Source organism: Marmota monax, unplaced genomic scaffold, assembly GCF_021218885.2.
Source record: "Marmota monax isolate L192 unplaced genomic scaffold, Marmota_monax_Labrador192_F-V1.1 WCK01_AAM20220418_F8-fsc00118, whole genome shotgun sequence".
In the NCBI taxonomy this organism is placed as follows: Eukaryota; Metazoa; Chordata; class Mammalia; order Rodentia; family Sciuridae; genus Marmota; species Marmota monax.
In genome coordinates this window covers 3430957-3446295 of record NW_026695231.1, presented here as the reverse complement: position 1 = coordinate 3446295, position 15339 = coordinate 3430957, and the positions used below count along the sequence as shown (strand labels likewise).

Genomic DNA, 15339 nt, shown 5'->3' with positions numbered 1-15339 from the left:
AGACAGTAGTGTACTTTGCCCTGTACCACATTTCAGAACTAATAAAATCAACATCTCTCCCATTGTCCCTTTACCTGCCACTCCATCGTGTGGACTGTGTGTTTCCTATAGGTGCCTGTGGTGTATTAATTGCACAGAGAGTGGCTCTTTCCCTCTCTGTTTCCTCTCATGCTTTTTGTTCACTCTGTTTTCCTGAAAGCCATCCTGTTTTATTGGTCTGAACAATAAAGTCGTAGAAGGAGGATATTTGATGTGGGAAAACTAGAGTGATCCTCCATCGACAGGGCTCAGGAGCCCATGAGCAGCTAGAGCAGGTCTCATCCATCATCCTGCCACAGAGTTCTTTGGGCTCTTTGTGTCCCCAGTGCAGTCAGCTGTGATGAAGTTGTTACTGATCAGATATGTAGAAATATCTAATAAATAGTTAAAGGTTATGGATTTTTGAAATTAGGAGGCTTAGCTTATAAGTGAGATTTTACACTTCCTTCAGACTCTCTCATTTTGTGTCATTGTTTTGGAAAGAATGACTCTGAAAATGATTTGGGGGGATCTCAAGGGCACTAGCTTGCCTAGCCCCCAAAATTCAATAAAAAAATATATCCTCCACATCTTAGCTGGTAGAACTTTGCTTCTTTAAAATTAATTTGAGTAACAATCGAATTTGGGCCAGAAATTTCAAGTACAACACAATCACATGTGTGACATTTTGGGACCAATACACAGAAGATATAAAAGTGTCAAACCATTATGTATAATAACAGTCTAATTATCTTGCTTCAGAGGGGTACATCATAATATTGCATGAACTTGTTATCTGCCTACCAGCCACCTCCTTCTTTATGAGTGATGTTTAAACAACTCGGATACATTAAATGTTTTTGGAAAACCTGGACTAGACTTAAAAGAATGTTATGTCGATGGAGTTTTGATGGTTTTGAAATATCGCTTAAACTGAATGGCTCAAGATGTGCAGTCATATTAAATCAATGCTGAAAAGTTACAACTCTAATAAATTGTATTTATGCTAATGGTTGGAGTCTGATTTACTGCAGCCATTAAAAGTGAAGAATAGGGGCAATAGTCTTCACAGAACTGCCATTTTCTCTATTTTCTCTTTTATTCTTTCATAGCTCCACAAAGTGTGCCAACTCCCTCAAGAGTCCACAGCATAAACGGATATAGCATTGAGGTGACCTGGGATGAACCTGTTGTGGTTAGAGGTGTAATTGAGAAGTACATTCTGAAAGCCTACAGTGAGGATGACCCCTATGGACCCCCAATGCCCTCTGCCAGTGCTGAGTTTGTCAATTTCAGTAACCTCATGGATAAAGGTGATTATTCCACGATGGAATAGATCTCATTAACTTCTTTTTGTTTGGATTTTAAGAAAAAAAAATCTTCTACAAACCTTATACTTTAAATATACTGATATTTTGCTTGCTTAAAAACAAGAACCACCATCTAATATGGTAGAAGTCTGGATCTGTCTACCTAGGATGAAAAGCATAATCCTATAATGTGCTTGGGCTCTCATGGACAAATTCATTACAATGTTGGTACATTTTCCTTCCCCAGAACATCAGCCTATAGGTGGCTATACCTCTTGAACCTCCACAGATATATTTTTTGGGTCTTGTACATGCATGTAACTTACCTATTTTACCATGCAAAACTTTACTCTTTGGGACTAGCCCAAGTTCACATCACCATTATTTATTGTAAAATTGCTAATTAAACCTAATTATCTTGAGGTGGAGCAGTGTTAGAGCCCCAGCAGTTTGACTGGCAAATCAGTGAATCGATTTCTCACGGTGCCTTGTGCCATGAAGAAGGATTAGGATGAAATGCACCCATGTAAAACATTTACATAGCCAACAATGAAATCTTTGCACATCTAGTAAACAAGCATTTTTCAGCTTTTCTGAAATGCTAAACCTACACTTATATGGGAAACCAAAGTAAGACTTAAACCAAAAAAGGTAAAATGCATCAAATTGGGGAGAAAAAAATTTCTATGAAAATAATGTAACTTGAGTCATTATATGGATGTTAGAATAACTTAAATATCTTTCTTCTTTTCGACATTTGTATTGCTTGATCCCTTGAGTCTTTACTTCCTGCTTTAGAAATTTTAGAATCTATAACTTAAATCCCTGTAGGTGACCAATTAAAAAAAATCATACTCTCTACTTGCTTTATCGCTTTTACCCTCTTGATAAAAACCCAAGCTGATGAAGTCCACAGCTTACTTTTTTCCACATTGCATGTGACAGCAAAGCAAGCTGACAAATATCAAGGAGTTGTCATTGAAAATGCTCCATCTCAATTTCAAATGGGCCTTTGATGTTGACCCCAATCCTACCATGCCTTTATCATAAGCTCCTGGTCCCATTCTCCTCTGTAAATATATTTCTTCAAGCAATCCAAATGTTAACCTTCCTTCCTCATCCTACTCACATGATGGTTTTATATTTTAGATCAAATTAGATACCATGGAGGAAATAAGAATCTGATATATAGGACTTTTGTTACATTCTTTTTATCAAAGGTATATATTAGGTATATTTCTGCCCAACGAGAATTTTATCAAGTCTTTAATGAATCAATAAATGCTAAAAGATATAAAACCATTTTTGGCATATGGTAAGTATTTGCTATCATTTTATTTTCATTATTTATTTTTATTTTTTTCCTATCTTTTTTTTCACAGAGTTTCCTTTTTCCTATCAAAAATAAAACCTTCATAAATCCCCTAGACCAACTCTGTCATTTCAGAGATGTTACTGATAGCTAATCTTCCTTTCACTTATATTTTTAATCTCTCTCTGCTGTACTAGAGCATGGCCGTAGGAGTATCAGTATCAGCTTATTATTATTGTTAAAATTATTATTAAATGCATCAATTTATTATTAAAGCAAATTCTCTGGCCTCTGTTTCTCCTGCTGAATCAGAAACCCTAGGCCATAGATTACCAATTCTTGTTTTAACAAGCTCTTAGCTGATTCTGATGCATTCCAAAGTTTGAGAACCTCTGACTCTGGTAATTCTTCACAGGATCATTCAAATTCTGACTATTTGCTAAAAACAAACTCACCAAGCCATCACAACAAAACCTCTGTTCAAATAAGTTCCCCTCCAGTTTTGCTCTCTCTCTCTGCTCTTCCCAGACTTCCTGCTAGTGGGAAGTATGTAGGAACATTGATCATGTTCTTTCACTTTATCTGGCTTCTGCTCACTCCTTTAGCCATTTTTACATAAGCAAAGAACAGTTTACAGCCCTCATCCTCACCACTCTACAGCATTCTACACACTAAATTTCTTACCATTTCTTGAAATATTTCTTCTGTGACTCTTTTTTTCTGAATCCTGGTTCTTGGTGCCCCCTACTACCCTTTTTCTCAATGTTTTTTGCTTATTCCTTGATTACATCTTGGAGAGTCTCAAGATTTAGAACTGGACCCTATTCTTGTCCCCCAACCCCCTCTTTCTCCAGATTTGTTCCAGAAACCTTATGGATTCGTAGAACATAGAGATGCTTCTCATTCCAGATTGCATCTCACCTAGACATCCAAATGTCTGCATCCAACAGGCATTTGGACACATTGACAGTACCAATAGGATGTCTGTCTGTCTGAATTTAACATCCTCAAACTGGAATGTTTCCTCCTGCATCTATAACATCAATAAATAACTCTAGCCAGCACTTATTCAAGTTTGAGTTATTCTTAATGTTTGACCATCATCTTCATTCCTCATATTCATATTTGCTGATCCATTTTTTAAAAAAAATTGTTCATACAATTTATTAAGTGTATCCATCTATTTCATATCAATTGGTCAGGCCAAACCACTGTAATTCTTGCCTGAACAACTGCGATACTCATATTTTGCAGCTTTTTTTTTTTTTTTTTTTTTGCTATCCTACCCATGAGTGAGTCCACTCTGCAGAACAATGTTACCACTCAAAATCTTTCCACTGACTCTTCCTCAATTACATTTTATCTCAGTCTCCCCTTATCTCCTGAATTTCCAACTTCTCCTGTTATAATTAATATGATAAAATATGTGTGTATATGTATAAAATTCTTCAGGGCAGTTCCTGACCATGTTCACAGATAAATCCCTAGAAATGGAACAACTAGGACAAAGACTCTTAAAGCTTTGCACAATCTTGGATTTGGAAGTCAGGCATTAGTACAAATCCCTGCTGCATACTTTCCCTGTGACTTGGGGACTCTATACATCCTTGTGGACCCTTCTTTAATGCTTTAGCTTGTAAATAAGAGACTAATACTTAAGTAAAATGTTACAAACATTAAACAATATCATATTCTACTTCTAACATGTTTCAGCTATATAACTTGGACAGATCAATTAAACTCTGTGTGCTTCAGATTGCTTATGGGTAAATGAGAATGAAATACAACTACTTACCTCATGGGATCAATAAAAGGAGAAAATGAGTCCAAGTATGCATAAAGCACACAGCATTGTGCTCGACATGGACACTATCAGATGTCTATAAACTGTGTATCCAGTACTTAGCATATGGTAATTTTTTCAAGAAAAGAATAGTGATTTTTTAGGTGTATTGCTGCCAATTATTTCTCCAAAAGTGTGCGTGAATTATATTCTACCAGCAAGCAGAATACAGTATTGCACATTTAATTTTCTCCTAATCAACACCATGCTTTATAAGGTAAAGTATGTCAGAATATTGTCATAATTTGAACTTATTTGAAAACCATAGAAATTAAACATTTTCAATATGCATTGAGCACTTATACTTCTGTGACAAGTTTAAATAGGTTCATTGTTAGTTTTTCCATTGTAGGAACACTTTTTTTTTCATTGATTGAAAGTATTTCTTACACTATGAGGAAGAATATGCAAGTTAGTCTCAAATGATGCAAACTCCCCTGAATGTGTCAGTTTTCTTTTAATTTGCCTTTTGCACATATTTAAAAAATATTTATGTGGTTAATATAATATTTAAATTTTGTGTTACTTTCCTATGGGTGATTTGGAAATTTTCCATATGCTCCATTCATGGTAGACTAATATTTGTTTATGTTAAATATAGCAGCTTAATAATAAGCAATACATTCTCTGAAATAGTAATTCTAAATTTATAGTAAGATCTATTTAGAAACTGGGTGTAGAGAAGCATTTTAAATTAAACCAGTCTCTTCCAAGATTATGAAAGATATCTATCTCCCTGGAGGAGAGACCCCACCAGATTGGAAACCAGGACAGTGGATGTTACGATAGTGCATGTGAAGCATGTAAATAGTGTATAGGGAGAAGAAAATTAGAGAAACATTGACTAATTGTTATTTGATTTTTATATACCCAATCTGTCAAAAACTAGGAAAAATGTCTCCACTCTGAATGCAATTTTGTCAATGTTTTCCTTGAGATATTCAGTTTTTTCTTGCATTTTAAAAAATTACTTTTTGTATTCATTATTTCTATTTTAATCTTAAAGAGACATGATGTTTTAGGAATATATCTATAGCTTGAGTTTTAATAATTCATTTTAAAATTCTCTGTATTTTAGTAGGGGATGTCTCTCCACGTGTATTTTTGCAATTAATGTAATTGCTTGTATATCTACTATCATGTTTTAGGCTTTCCAGTTTTTGCTAATTATTTGTTATTTATTTTGTTTTACCATTTTTTTTTTAAATTTCCAGTATGGACTAGGACTTCTTTAACTTTATTCCTCACAAGGAATTATAAAGGTACAAGTGTTGCTCACAATTTGAAAATGGGAAGGCAAGAACATGTACAGAAGGTAATCTTAAAAATTAATAAAAACTCTGATATGGTCAGGTGGACTTTGATTGTGAAGAATTAGGAAGATGGGACTGTATATGAGCTGAGAGTCATCAGAGCCAGCTTGGGTAAATTATCAAAGTTAGAGAATTTCACAATGAAGAAAATAAATACTAGAAAGTGGTATGAAAGGGATGACAACATAGAGAAACAGAAGACTGGGTTTGCTGGAGATGTTAAGGGTATGTAGATTGATTGGTGGCAATTGCTTTGTCCATTGGTTAAGAAAAGTATCAAAAGAGAGAAAAATAAGTAAAGTGAATTTCAGAAATATTTGTTGTTGGTCTTGAAAGTAACCCCCTTTGGAATACTTGAGGTGATTTTTGTCCATATTTTAATATTTAATTAACTTTGCTTGTTAGAGTCTTATTTATTTAACTAAATAATGCGATATATATGCAGTTTAAATTCATTGGCTGATATAGAGTTCTTTATCTATTAACTTGAAAACTGTTACCAGAAAATACATTGATTTTTTTTTCATTGATTTATTTTTTTCTGTTATATGATGAACTCTTTTACTCCTCAAATTTGAGTCTTCCTTCTACTTGAAAAATTTAGTCTCGCATACATGATCATTCTTTCTGGTAAGAGATAACAGCTTTTAATGTTATGTATTCCATCTGAGGTAGTTTGTTCACTTTCATAGTTCAGAACAAGCTTACAGAGTCAAATCAATCTAGGCTCAATGTCCATATATGCCACTTACTTGCTGCATGTTATCAGGCAAATTTAAAAACATCCCTAGATTTGAATTTCCTCCTGGTCGATTGGGAATAAAAACCTTCTTTATATTAGGCAACTATTATGACTTTAAAAATAAATTGCTTACATAAAATATTTTGCTCAGAAATAGACACAGAGAAAATGTTCAGTGGATTAGTAGCTATCTTTATAATCTCTTAGTTACAGATTTTGAAGCCTAGGTTATTGCCCTGGTAATTGCTTCTTTTTATTTTCTGATTTTTCGGACTGTTGATCCTGTTGTTTTTCAGTTGATTATTAATCCATCTCTTTCCATCTGTGATATGGTTTACATTTGTTCTTCTTCTTTTCCAGCTCACTTTGGTATCTGCTGCTTCTAAGTGTTCTCAATTTTCATTTCTATCTCTGTTGATTACCACTTACTTTCTGTCTCTTATTTCACAGATTCCAAGTTCTTTAGATCTTATTAATAAGCAACTGATGATTTTTCAGTTTTATAGGTTTCCAGAATTAAATCATTCCCAGAGCAGGATAGTTTTCTGGAATTTAAGGGCTATTTTCTCATCTTTTTGAGTTACAGTTTTCCTATCAGCTACAATGCGTCCCCCAGCCTCTCCTCCAACACTTCAGCTGCTGCGTCCTTAAACTTGTCTTCAGCCTAGTTGTTTGCACAAGAAAATTCATTTTTTTTCAAATTATTTTACTGGACAGCCAGTTTCTGCTAATAAAAACCTTCATGGGGATTATGACTGGGTCAATTGGGGTAAATTTTCATTAGCCTCACTCACCTCCCTTCTTCCCAGTCCTAGATGAAGTAGGACTACCAAGAGTTCTGAAGCCTTTTGCACCCAGCTAGGGTGTAGGTTTGCCAGAGATTCTGCCTTTCCATGATCTCTTTCTAGACATTTCCAAACATTTGATCTTTTGATTGAGATTCTTATAAGATGGTAATGCACAACCATAAGTAGCCACTGGAGAACTTTAAAAATACAGATGCCCATGTGTCCCTCATCCCCACTTTTACCTTTGTACAAATCATATGATGTAATTGGTGTAGAATGTAGCCTGGTGCAAGTAATTTTAAATGATCTCAGGTAATTCTGTTGCTCAGCCAGCACTTGATAAATGTTATTAAAAGGAGGAACCAGGAAACATTATTATTTTTTTTTTTTTTTTTTATTTTTTTTTATTGTTGGTTGTTCAAAACATTACATAGTTCTTGATATATCATCTTTCACACTTTGCTTCAAGTGAGTTATGAACTCCCATTTTTAGCCCATATACAGATTGCAGAATCACATCAATTACACATCCATTGATTTACATATTGCCATACTAGTGTCTGTTGTGTTCTGCTGCCTTTCCTATCCTCTACTATCCCCCCTCCTCCCTCCCCTCCCCTCCCCACCCTTCTTCTCTCTCTACCCCCCCTATTGACCTTCATTTCTTCCCCTTGTATTATTTTTCCCTTTCCCCTCATTCCCTCTTGTATGTTCTTTTGTATAACCCTGAGGGTCTCCTTCCATTTCCATGCAATTTCCCTTTTCTCTCCCTTTCCCTCCCACCTCTCATCTCTGTTTAATGTTAATCTTCTTCTCATGCTCTTCGTCCCTACTCTGTTCTTAGTTACTCTCCTTATATCAAAGGAGACATTTGGCATTTGCTTTTTAGGGATTGGCTAGCTTCACTTAGCATAATCTGCTCTAGTGCCATCCATTTCCCTGCAAATTCTATGATTTTGTCATTTTTTAATGCAGAGTAATACTCCATTGTGTATAAATGCCACAATTTTTTAATCCATTCGTCTATTGAAGGGCATCTGGGTTGGTTCCAAAGTCTTGCTATTGTGAATTGAGCTGCTATGAACATCGATGTAGCAGTGTCCCTGTAGCATGCTCTTTTTAGGTCTTTAGGGAATAGACCAAGAAGGGGAATAGCTGGGTCAAATGGTGGCTCCATTCCCAGCTTTCCAAGAAATCTCCATACTGCTTTCCAAATTGGCTGCACCAATTTGCAGTCCCACCAGCAATGTACAAGTGTACCCTTTTCCCCACATCCTCGCCAGCACTTGTTGTTGTTTGACTTCATGATGGCTGCCAATCTTACTGGAGTGAGATGGTATCTTAGGGTGGTTTTGATTTGCATTTCTCTGACTGCTAGAGATGGTGAGCATTTTTTCATGTACTTGTTGATTGATTGTATGTCCTCCTCTGAGAAGTGTCTGTTCAGGATCTTGGCCCATTTGTTGATTGGGTTGTTTGTTCTCTTATTGTCTAATTTTTGGAGTTCTTTGTATACTCTGGATATTAGGGCTCTGTCTGAAGTGTGAGGAGTAAAGATTTGTTCCCAGGATGTAGGCTCTCTATTTACCTCTCTTATTGTTTCTTTAGCTGAGAAAAAACTTTTTAGTTTGAGTAAGTCCCATTTGTTGATTCTAGTTATTAACTTTTGTGCTATGGGTGTCCTATTGAGGAATTTGGAGCCAGACCCCACAGTATGTAGATCGTAGCCAACTTTTTCTTCTATCAGACGGCGTGTCTCTGATTTGATATCAAGCTCCTTGATCCATTTTGAATTCACTTTTGTGCATGGCGAGAGAAAGGGATTCAGTTTCATTTTGTTGCATATGGATTTCCAGTTTTCCCAGCACCATTTGTTGAAGATGCTATCCTTCCTCCATTGCATGCTTTTAGCCCCTTTATCAAATATAAGATAGTTGTAGTTTTGTGGATTGGTTTCTGTGTCCTCTATTCTGTACCATTGGTCCACCCGCCTGTTTTGGTACCAGTACCATGCTGTTTTTGTTACTATTGCTCTGTAGTATAGTTTGAAGTCTGGTATCGCTATACCGCCTGATTCACACTTCCTGCTTAGCATTGTTTTTGCTATTCTAGGTCTTTTATTTTTCCATATGAATTTCATGATTGCTTTCTCTATTTCTACAAGAAATGCCGTTGGGATTTTGATTGGCATTGCATTAAACCTATAGAGAACTTTTGGTAATATCGCCATTTTGATGATGTTAGTTCTGCCTATCCATGAACAGGGTATATTTTTCCATCTTCTAAGATCTTCTTCTATTTCTCTCTTTAGGGTTCTGTAGTTTTCATTGTATAAGTCTTTCACCTCTTTTGTTAGGTTGATTCCCAAGTATTTTATTTTTTTTGAAGATATTTTGAATGGAGTGGTTGTCCTCACTTCCATTTCAGAGGATTTGTCGCTGATATACAGGAATGCCTTTGATTTATGCGTGTTGATTTTATATCCTGCCACTTTGCTGAATTCATTTATTAGCTCTAATAGTTTCTTTGTAGAGCCTTTTGGGTCTGCTAGGTATAGAATCATATCATCTGCAAATAGTGATAATTTAAGTTCTTCTTTTCCTATTTTTATGCCTTTAATTTCTTTCGTCTGTCTAATTGCTGTGGCCAGTGTTTCGAGAACTATGTTGAACAGAAGTGGTGAGAGAGGGCATCCCTGTCTTGTTCCAGATTTTAGAGGGAATGCCTTCAGTTTTTCTCCATTCAGAGTGATGCTAGCCTGAGGCTTAGCATAGATTGCTTTTACAATATTGAGGTATGTTCCTGTTATCCCTAGTTTTTCTAGAGTTTTGAACATAAAGGGATGCTGTACTTTGTCGAATGCTTTTTCCGCATCTATCGAGATGATCATATGGTTCTTATTTTTAAGTCTATTGATGTGGTGAATAACATTTATTGATTTCCGTATATTGAACCAGCCTTGCATCCCAGGGATGAATCCTACTTGATCATGGTGCACAATTTTTTTGATATGTTTTTGTATCCGATTCGCCAGAATTTTATTGAGGATTTTTGCATCTAGGTTCATTAGAGATATTGGTCTGAAGTTTTCTTTCTTTGAAGTGTCTTTGTCTGGTTTAGGTATCAGGGTGATGTTGGCCTCGTAGAATGAATTTGGAAGTTCTCCCTCTTTTTCTATTTCCTGAAGTAGCTTGAAAAGTATTGGTATTAGTTCCTCTTTAAAGGTTTTGTAAAATTCTGCTGTATACCCATCCGGTCCTGGGCTTTTCTTAGTTGGTAGTCTTTTGATGGTTTCTTCTATTTCCTTGATTGATATTGGTCTGTTTAGGTTGTCTATATCCTCCTGACTCAATCTGGGCAGATCATATGACTTCAGAAATTTATCGATGCCTTCACTATCTTCTAATTTATTGGAGTATAAGGATTCAAAATAATTTTTGATTATCTTCTGTATTTCTGAAGTGTCTGTTGTGATATTGCCTTTTTCATCCCGTATGCTAGTAATTTGAGTTCTCTCTCTTCTTCTCTTCGCTAGCATCGCTAAGGGTCTGTCGATTTTGTTTATTTTTTCAAAGAACCAACTTTTAGTTTTGTCAATTTTTTCAATTGTTTCTTTTGTTTCGATTTCATTAATTTCAGCTCTGATTTTAATTATTTCTTGCCTTCTACTTCTTTTGCTGTTGTTTTGCTCTTCTTTTTCTAGGATTTTGAGATGAAGCATGAGATCATTTATTTGTTGGTTTTTTCTTTTTTTAAGGAATGAACTCCAAGCAATGAATTTTCCTCTTAGAACTGCTTTCAATGTGTCCCACAGATTCCGATATGTTGTGTCTGTGTTTTCATTAATCTCTAAGAATTTTTTAATTTCCTCCTTGATGTCTTCTATAACCCATTGATCATTCAGTAACCTATTGTTCATTCTCCAAGTGATGTATGCTTTTTCCTTCCTTCTTTTATCGTTGATTTTCAGTTTCATTCCATTATGGTCAGATAGGATGCATGGTATTATCTCTACTCCTTTATATTGTCTAAGCGTTGCCCTGTGACATAATATATGATCTATTTTTGAGAAGGATCCATGTGCTGCTGAGAAAAAAGTGTAACTGCTTGATGTTGGGTGGTATATTCTATATATGTCAATTAAGTCTAGGTTATTAATTGTGTTATTGAGTTCTATAGTTTCCTTATTCAACTTTTGTTTGGAAGATCTGTCCAGTGGCGAGAGAGGTGTGTTGAAGTCTCCCATGATTATTGTATGGTGGTCTATTAGACTCTTGAACTTGAGAAGAGTTTGTTTGATGAACATAGCTGCGCCATTGTTTGGGGCATATATATTTATGATTGTTATGTCTTGTTGGTGTATGGTTCCCTTAAGCAGTATGTAGTGTCCCTCTTTATCCCTTTTGATTAACTTTGGCTTGAAATCTATTTTATTTGATATGAGTATGGACACTCCTGCTTTTTTCCGAAGTCCATATGAGTGATATGATTTTTCCCAACCTTTCACCTTCAGCCTATGTATGTCTTTTCCTATCAAATGCGTCTCCTGTAGGCAGCATATTGTTGGGTCTTGTTTTGAGATCCATTCTACTAGCCTGTGTCTCTTAATTGGTGAGTTTAAGCCATTAACATTTAGGGTTATTATTGAGATATGGGTTGTTGTTCCAGCCATATTTGTTTATTTATGTTACTAAACATGGTTTGTTTTCCTCTTTGATTATTCCCCCCCCTTTACTGTCCTACCTCCCACTGTTGGTTTTCATTGTTATTTTCCATTTCCTCTTCCTGTAATGTTTTGCTGAGGATGTTTTGAAGAGATGGTTTTCTAGCTGCATATTCTTTTAACTTTTGTTTGTCGTGGAAGGTTTTAATTTCATCTTCCATCCTGAAGCTTAATTTCGCTGGATACACAATTCTTGGTTGGAACCCATTTTCTTTCAGTGTTTGAAATATGTTATTCCAGGATCTTCTAGCTTTCAGAGTCTGTGTTGAAAGATCAGCTGTTATCCTGATTGGCTTGCCCCTAAATGTAATCTGCTTCCTTTCTCTTGTAGCTTTTAAAATTCTCTCCTTATTCTGTATGTTGGGCATCTTCATTATAATGTGTCTAGGTGTGGATCTCTTATAATTTTGCACATTCGGCGTCCTGTAGGCTTCTAGAATTTGGGATTCTGTCTCATTCTTCAAGTCTGGGAAGTTTTCTCGTATTATTTCATTAAATAAATTGCTCATTCCTTTGGTATGGAGTTCTATACCTTCCTGTATCCCAATGACTCTTAAGTTTGGTCTCTTAATGTTATCCCATATTTCTTGGATGTTCTGCTCATGGTTTCTTAACAGTCTTGCTGAGCTGTCTATGTTCTTTTCAAGTTGAAATACTTTGTCTTCATTGTCTGATGTTCTATCTTCTAAGTGTTCTACTCTGCTGGTAGTACTCTCAATTGAGTTTTTAAGTTGGTTTATTGCTTCCTGCATTTCTAGGATTTCTGTTTGTTTGTTTTTTATAACCTCTATCTCCCTGTATAGTTGATCCTTTGCTTCCTGGATTTGTTTGTGTAATTCCTTGTCGAAGTGATCTTTCATTGTCTGATTTTGCTGTCTAATTTCTTCCTTGATACTCCAGATCATCTGAAGCATATATATCCTGAATTCTTTATCTGACATTCCATCTGCTGCAGCTGTTACCTCTTCTAAAGTTGAGCTGACCTGCATTGCTTGTAGTCCTTTCTTTCCTTGTCTTTTCATACTGCTTGCGTTTCTTTCTTCTTGGTGAAACTGTTGTGTTTTTGAAATTTTTCCCCCCCCTATATATTTATGTTGCTCTTGTATAGTTGAAAATTCTCCCTTGCAGGTGCGGGCAGGGGCTCTGCTCTGCCCCTCCTCCAATTGGTGTGAGGTGTCTACCACGCCCGCGGACCCCTGGGCCTGATCCGCTGTTCTGTCGCAGGTCTGCCTACCTTGCAGGTGGGGGCGAAGGCTCTGCCCTGCCCCTCCTACCACGCCCGGGGACCGCTAGGCCTGATCTGCAGGTTGGTCGCAGGTCTGCCCACCTTGTGGGCAAGGGTGTCAGTTCCGCTCCGCCCCCACTCCAATTGGGGTCACTTGACCACCACACAGGCGAGCCGCTGGGCCTGATCTGGGCGCGGGCTAAGGCTCTGCTCTGCCCCTACTCCAGTTGGGGTGGAGTGTGTACCACGCTGGCAGGCCGCTGGGCCTGATCCACAGGTCTGTCGCAGGTCTGCTTACCTTGCCAGCGCGGGCGGTGGCTCTGCCCTGCCCCTCTTACCACGCCTGCAGACCGCTGGGCCTGATCTGCAGGTTGGTCGCAGGTCTTCCTACCTTGCGGGAGTGGGCGGCGGCCCCTCTCCTCGCCTCTGGCTCAACGACAAAGCGAGAGAGACTCGGGTATCTGTGACTCACCCTCCCTACCAGGGGACCAACTGTTTCCGTCGCCGCTGGCACCGATGAAGTTTTCTCCTCGGCCGCTCTCCGATGACATCAGATCTCTGCCATGCTGGCATCCCCTGCTCTATGGCTGCATCCCATTTTCTTCTCTTCCAATAGGCGGAGCTGTGCCCTCTGAGCTGAGCTTCTGCCCTCTATGTGCTGACAGAAATCCCTGTACGGTGGCTCCTGGGAGTCTCTCAATCCTGTTAGTCCAGAGCCCTTTCACTTATCCGGCCCCTCCCCCTGTTCCTCCTCCCAGCCAGCCAGCCAGGTCCTGTTCACCAGAGGCGGTTCCCCAAGGATCTGATTACACTTGCAGCCCCACCGCGTGTCCTATATCCCGAACGATGAACACCCTCTCTGTCATTCAATTAAGCCCCAGTGCTGTGGTGGGGTGATCTGGGAACCAACAGTTAAATTTTTCAGGACCCCTTTGGTGGGCACGCCCCCAGAAACTGGCGGCTAAGATCTTGGGTGTCGCCGCTGGTGTTAAGGGGAGGTGGGGATCTGGAGTCCCCTCTGCTTCCCTACAGACACGCCCCCGGTGGTTTCCTGGCTGCTTGTATCTGGAGGAGGTGGGAGTCACACACCTGCTAATGTGGATTCCGCTGGGAAGGAATTCTGTCGGCGGAACTCTGGTGATGTCACCACTCTGCTATGGCAGGCCCCAGGCTCCTTGCCAGAGTGTCCGAAGGGAGGGGTGGGACTGGTCTGTCTCTGGTTGGTTTCAGCTCCCGGTTTGCTATTTCATGAAGGCTTGGCGAGAGACCTCTTCCTAGAGTCCCTGCACCACTCCTGCTGCGCTGCGCCTCGGAGGCTATCCGCCCTGACGCAGGGGCGGCGTGCAGGCAGCCGACAGTCGCCGAGTCGCGCGGGCAGCGGCTGGCGGGTCTGGACCTCTGCGCTGCGTGGCGGGGAGGCTATCCGCCCTGACGCAGGGGCGGCGTGCAGGCAGCCGACAGTCGCCGAGTCGCGCGGGCAGCGGCTGGCGGGTCTGGACCTCTGCGCTGCGTGGCGGGGAGGCTATCCGCCCTGACGCAGGGGCGGCGTGCAGGCAGCCGACAGTCGCCGAGTCGCGCGGGCAGCGGCTGGCGGGTCTGGACCTCTGCGCTGCGTGGCGGAGATTCACTCGTCTAGCGCAGACTGTCACCTCCAAAAATCCTTCCAATTCCCGGCCGGTCTCTCTTTAGTGGAATTTTGCTAGGAGTTTCTCAGCAGGTCATATCTAAGCGTATCCATGCGTCTCTCTGACCCCTTTGTTGAGGAGGTACTGAAAGCGCTGCCTCCCCTCTCGCCGCCATGTTGGATCCCTCCCAGGAAACATTATTAAAAGGAGGAATTTGATACCAATTGATCAAGTTTCAATTTTATCCAGAAATTCTATGACAGCTTCCACCTCCAAACTAAAACTAAAAAAAAAAAAAAAAAAAAATGCATATTTCTTCATATAATGTGTAAAATACAAATACTAAAAGTAAAAGGTAATGTAAGCAAGAAACATAGGATAACAAAAACTAAGTACACTGATTATTGGGAAGAAGTGAGAAACTATGGTCAGAGAAAAGC

The 15339-nt window shown here is 38.8% G+C and overlaps 1 protein-coding gene across 1 annotated transcript in view; it reads left to right on the top strand.

Moving 5' to 3' along the window:
• The window catches only part of Ush2a (usherin), a 763436-nt gene that overhangs the window by 346437 nt on the left and 401660 nt on the right, over positions 1–15339 (top strand). The window contains exon 29 of the mRNA XM_046438452.2: positions 1131–1331. Coding sequence (XP_046294408.1) covers positions 1131–1331 — 201 coding nt within the window. The remainder of the gene's footprint in view (positions 1–1130; positions 1332–15339) is intronic.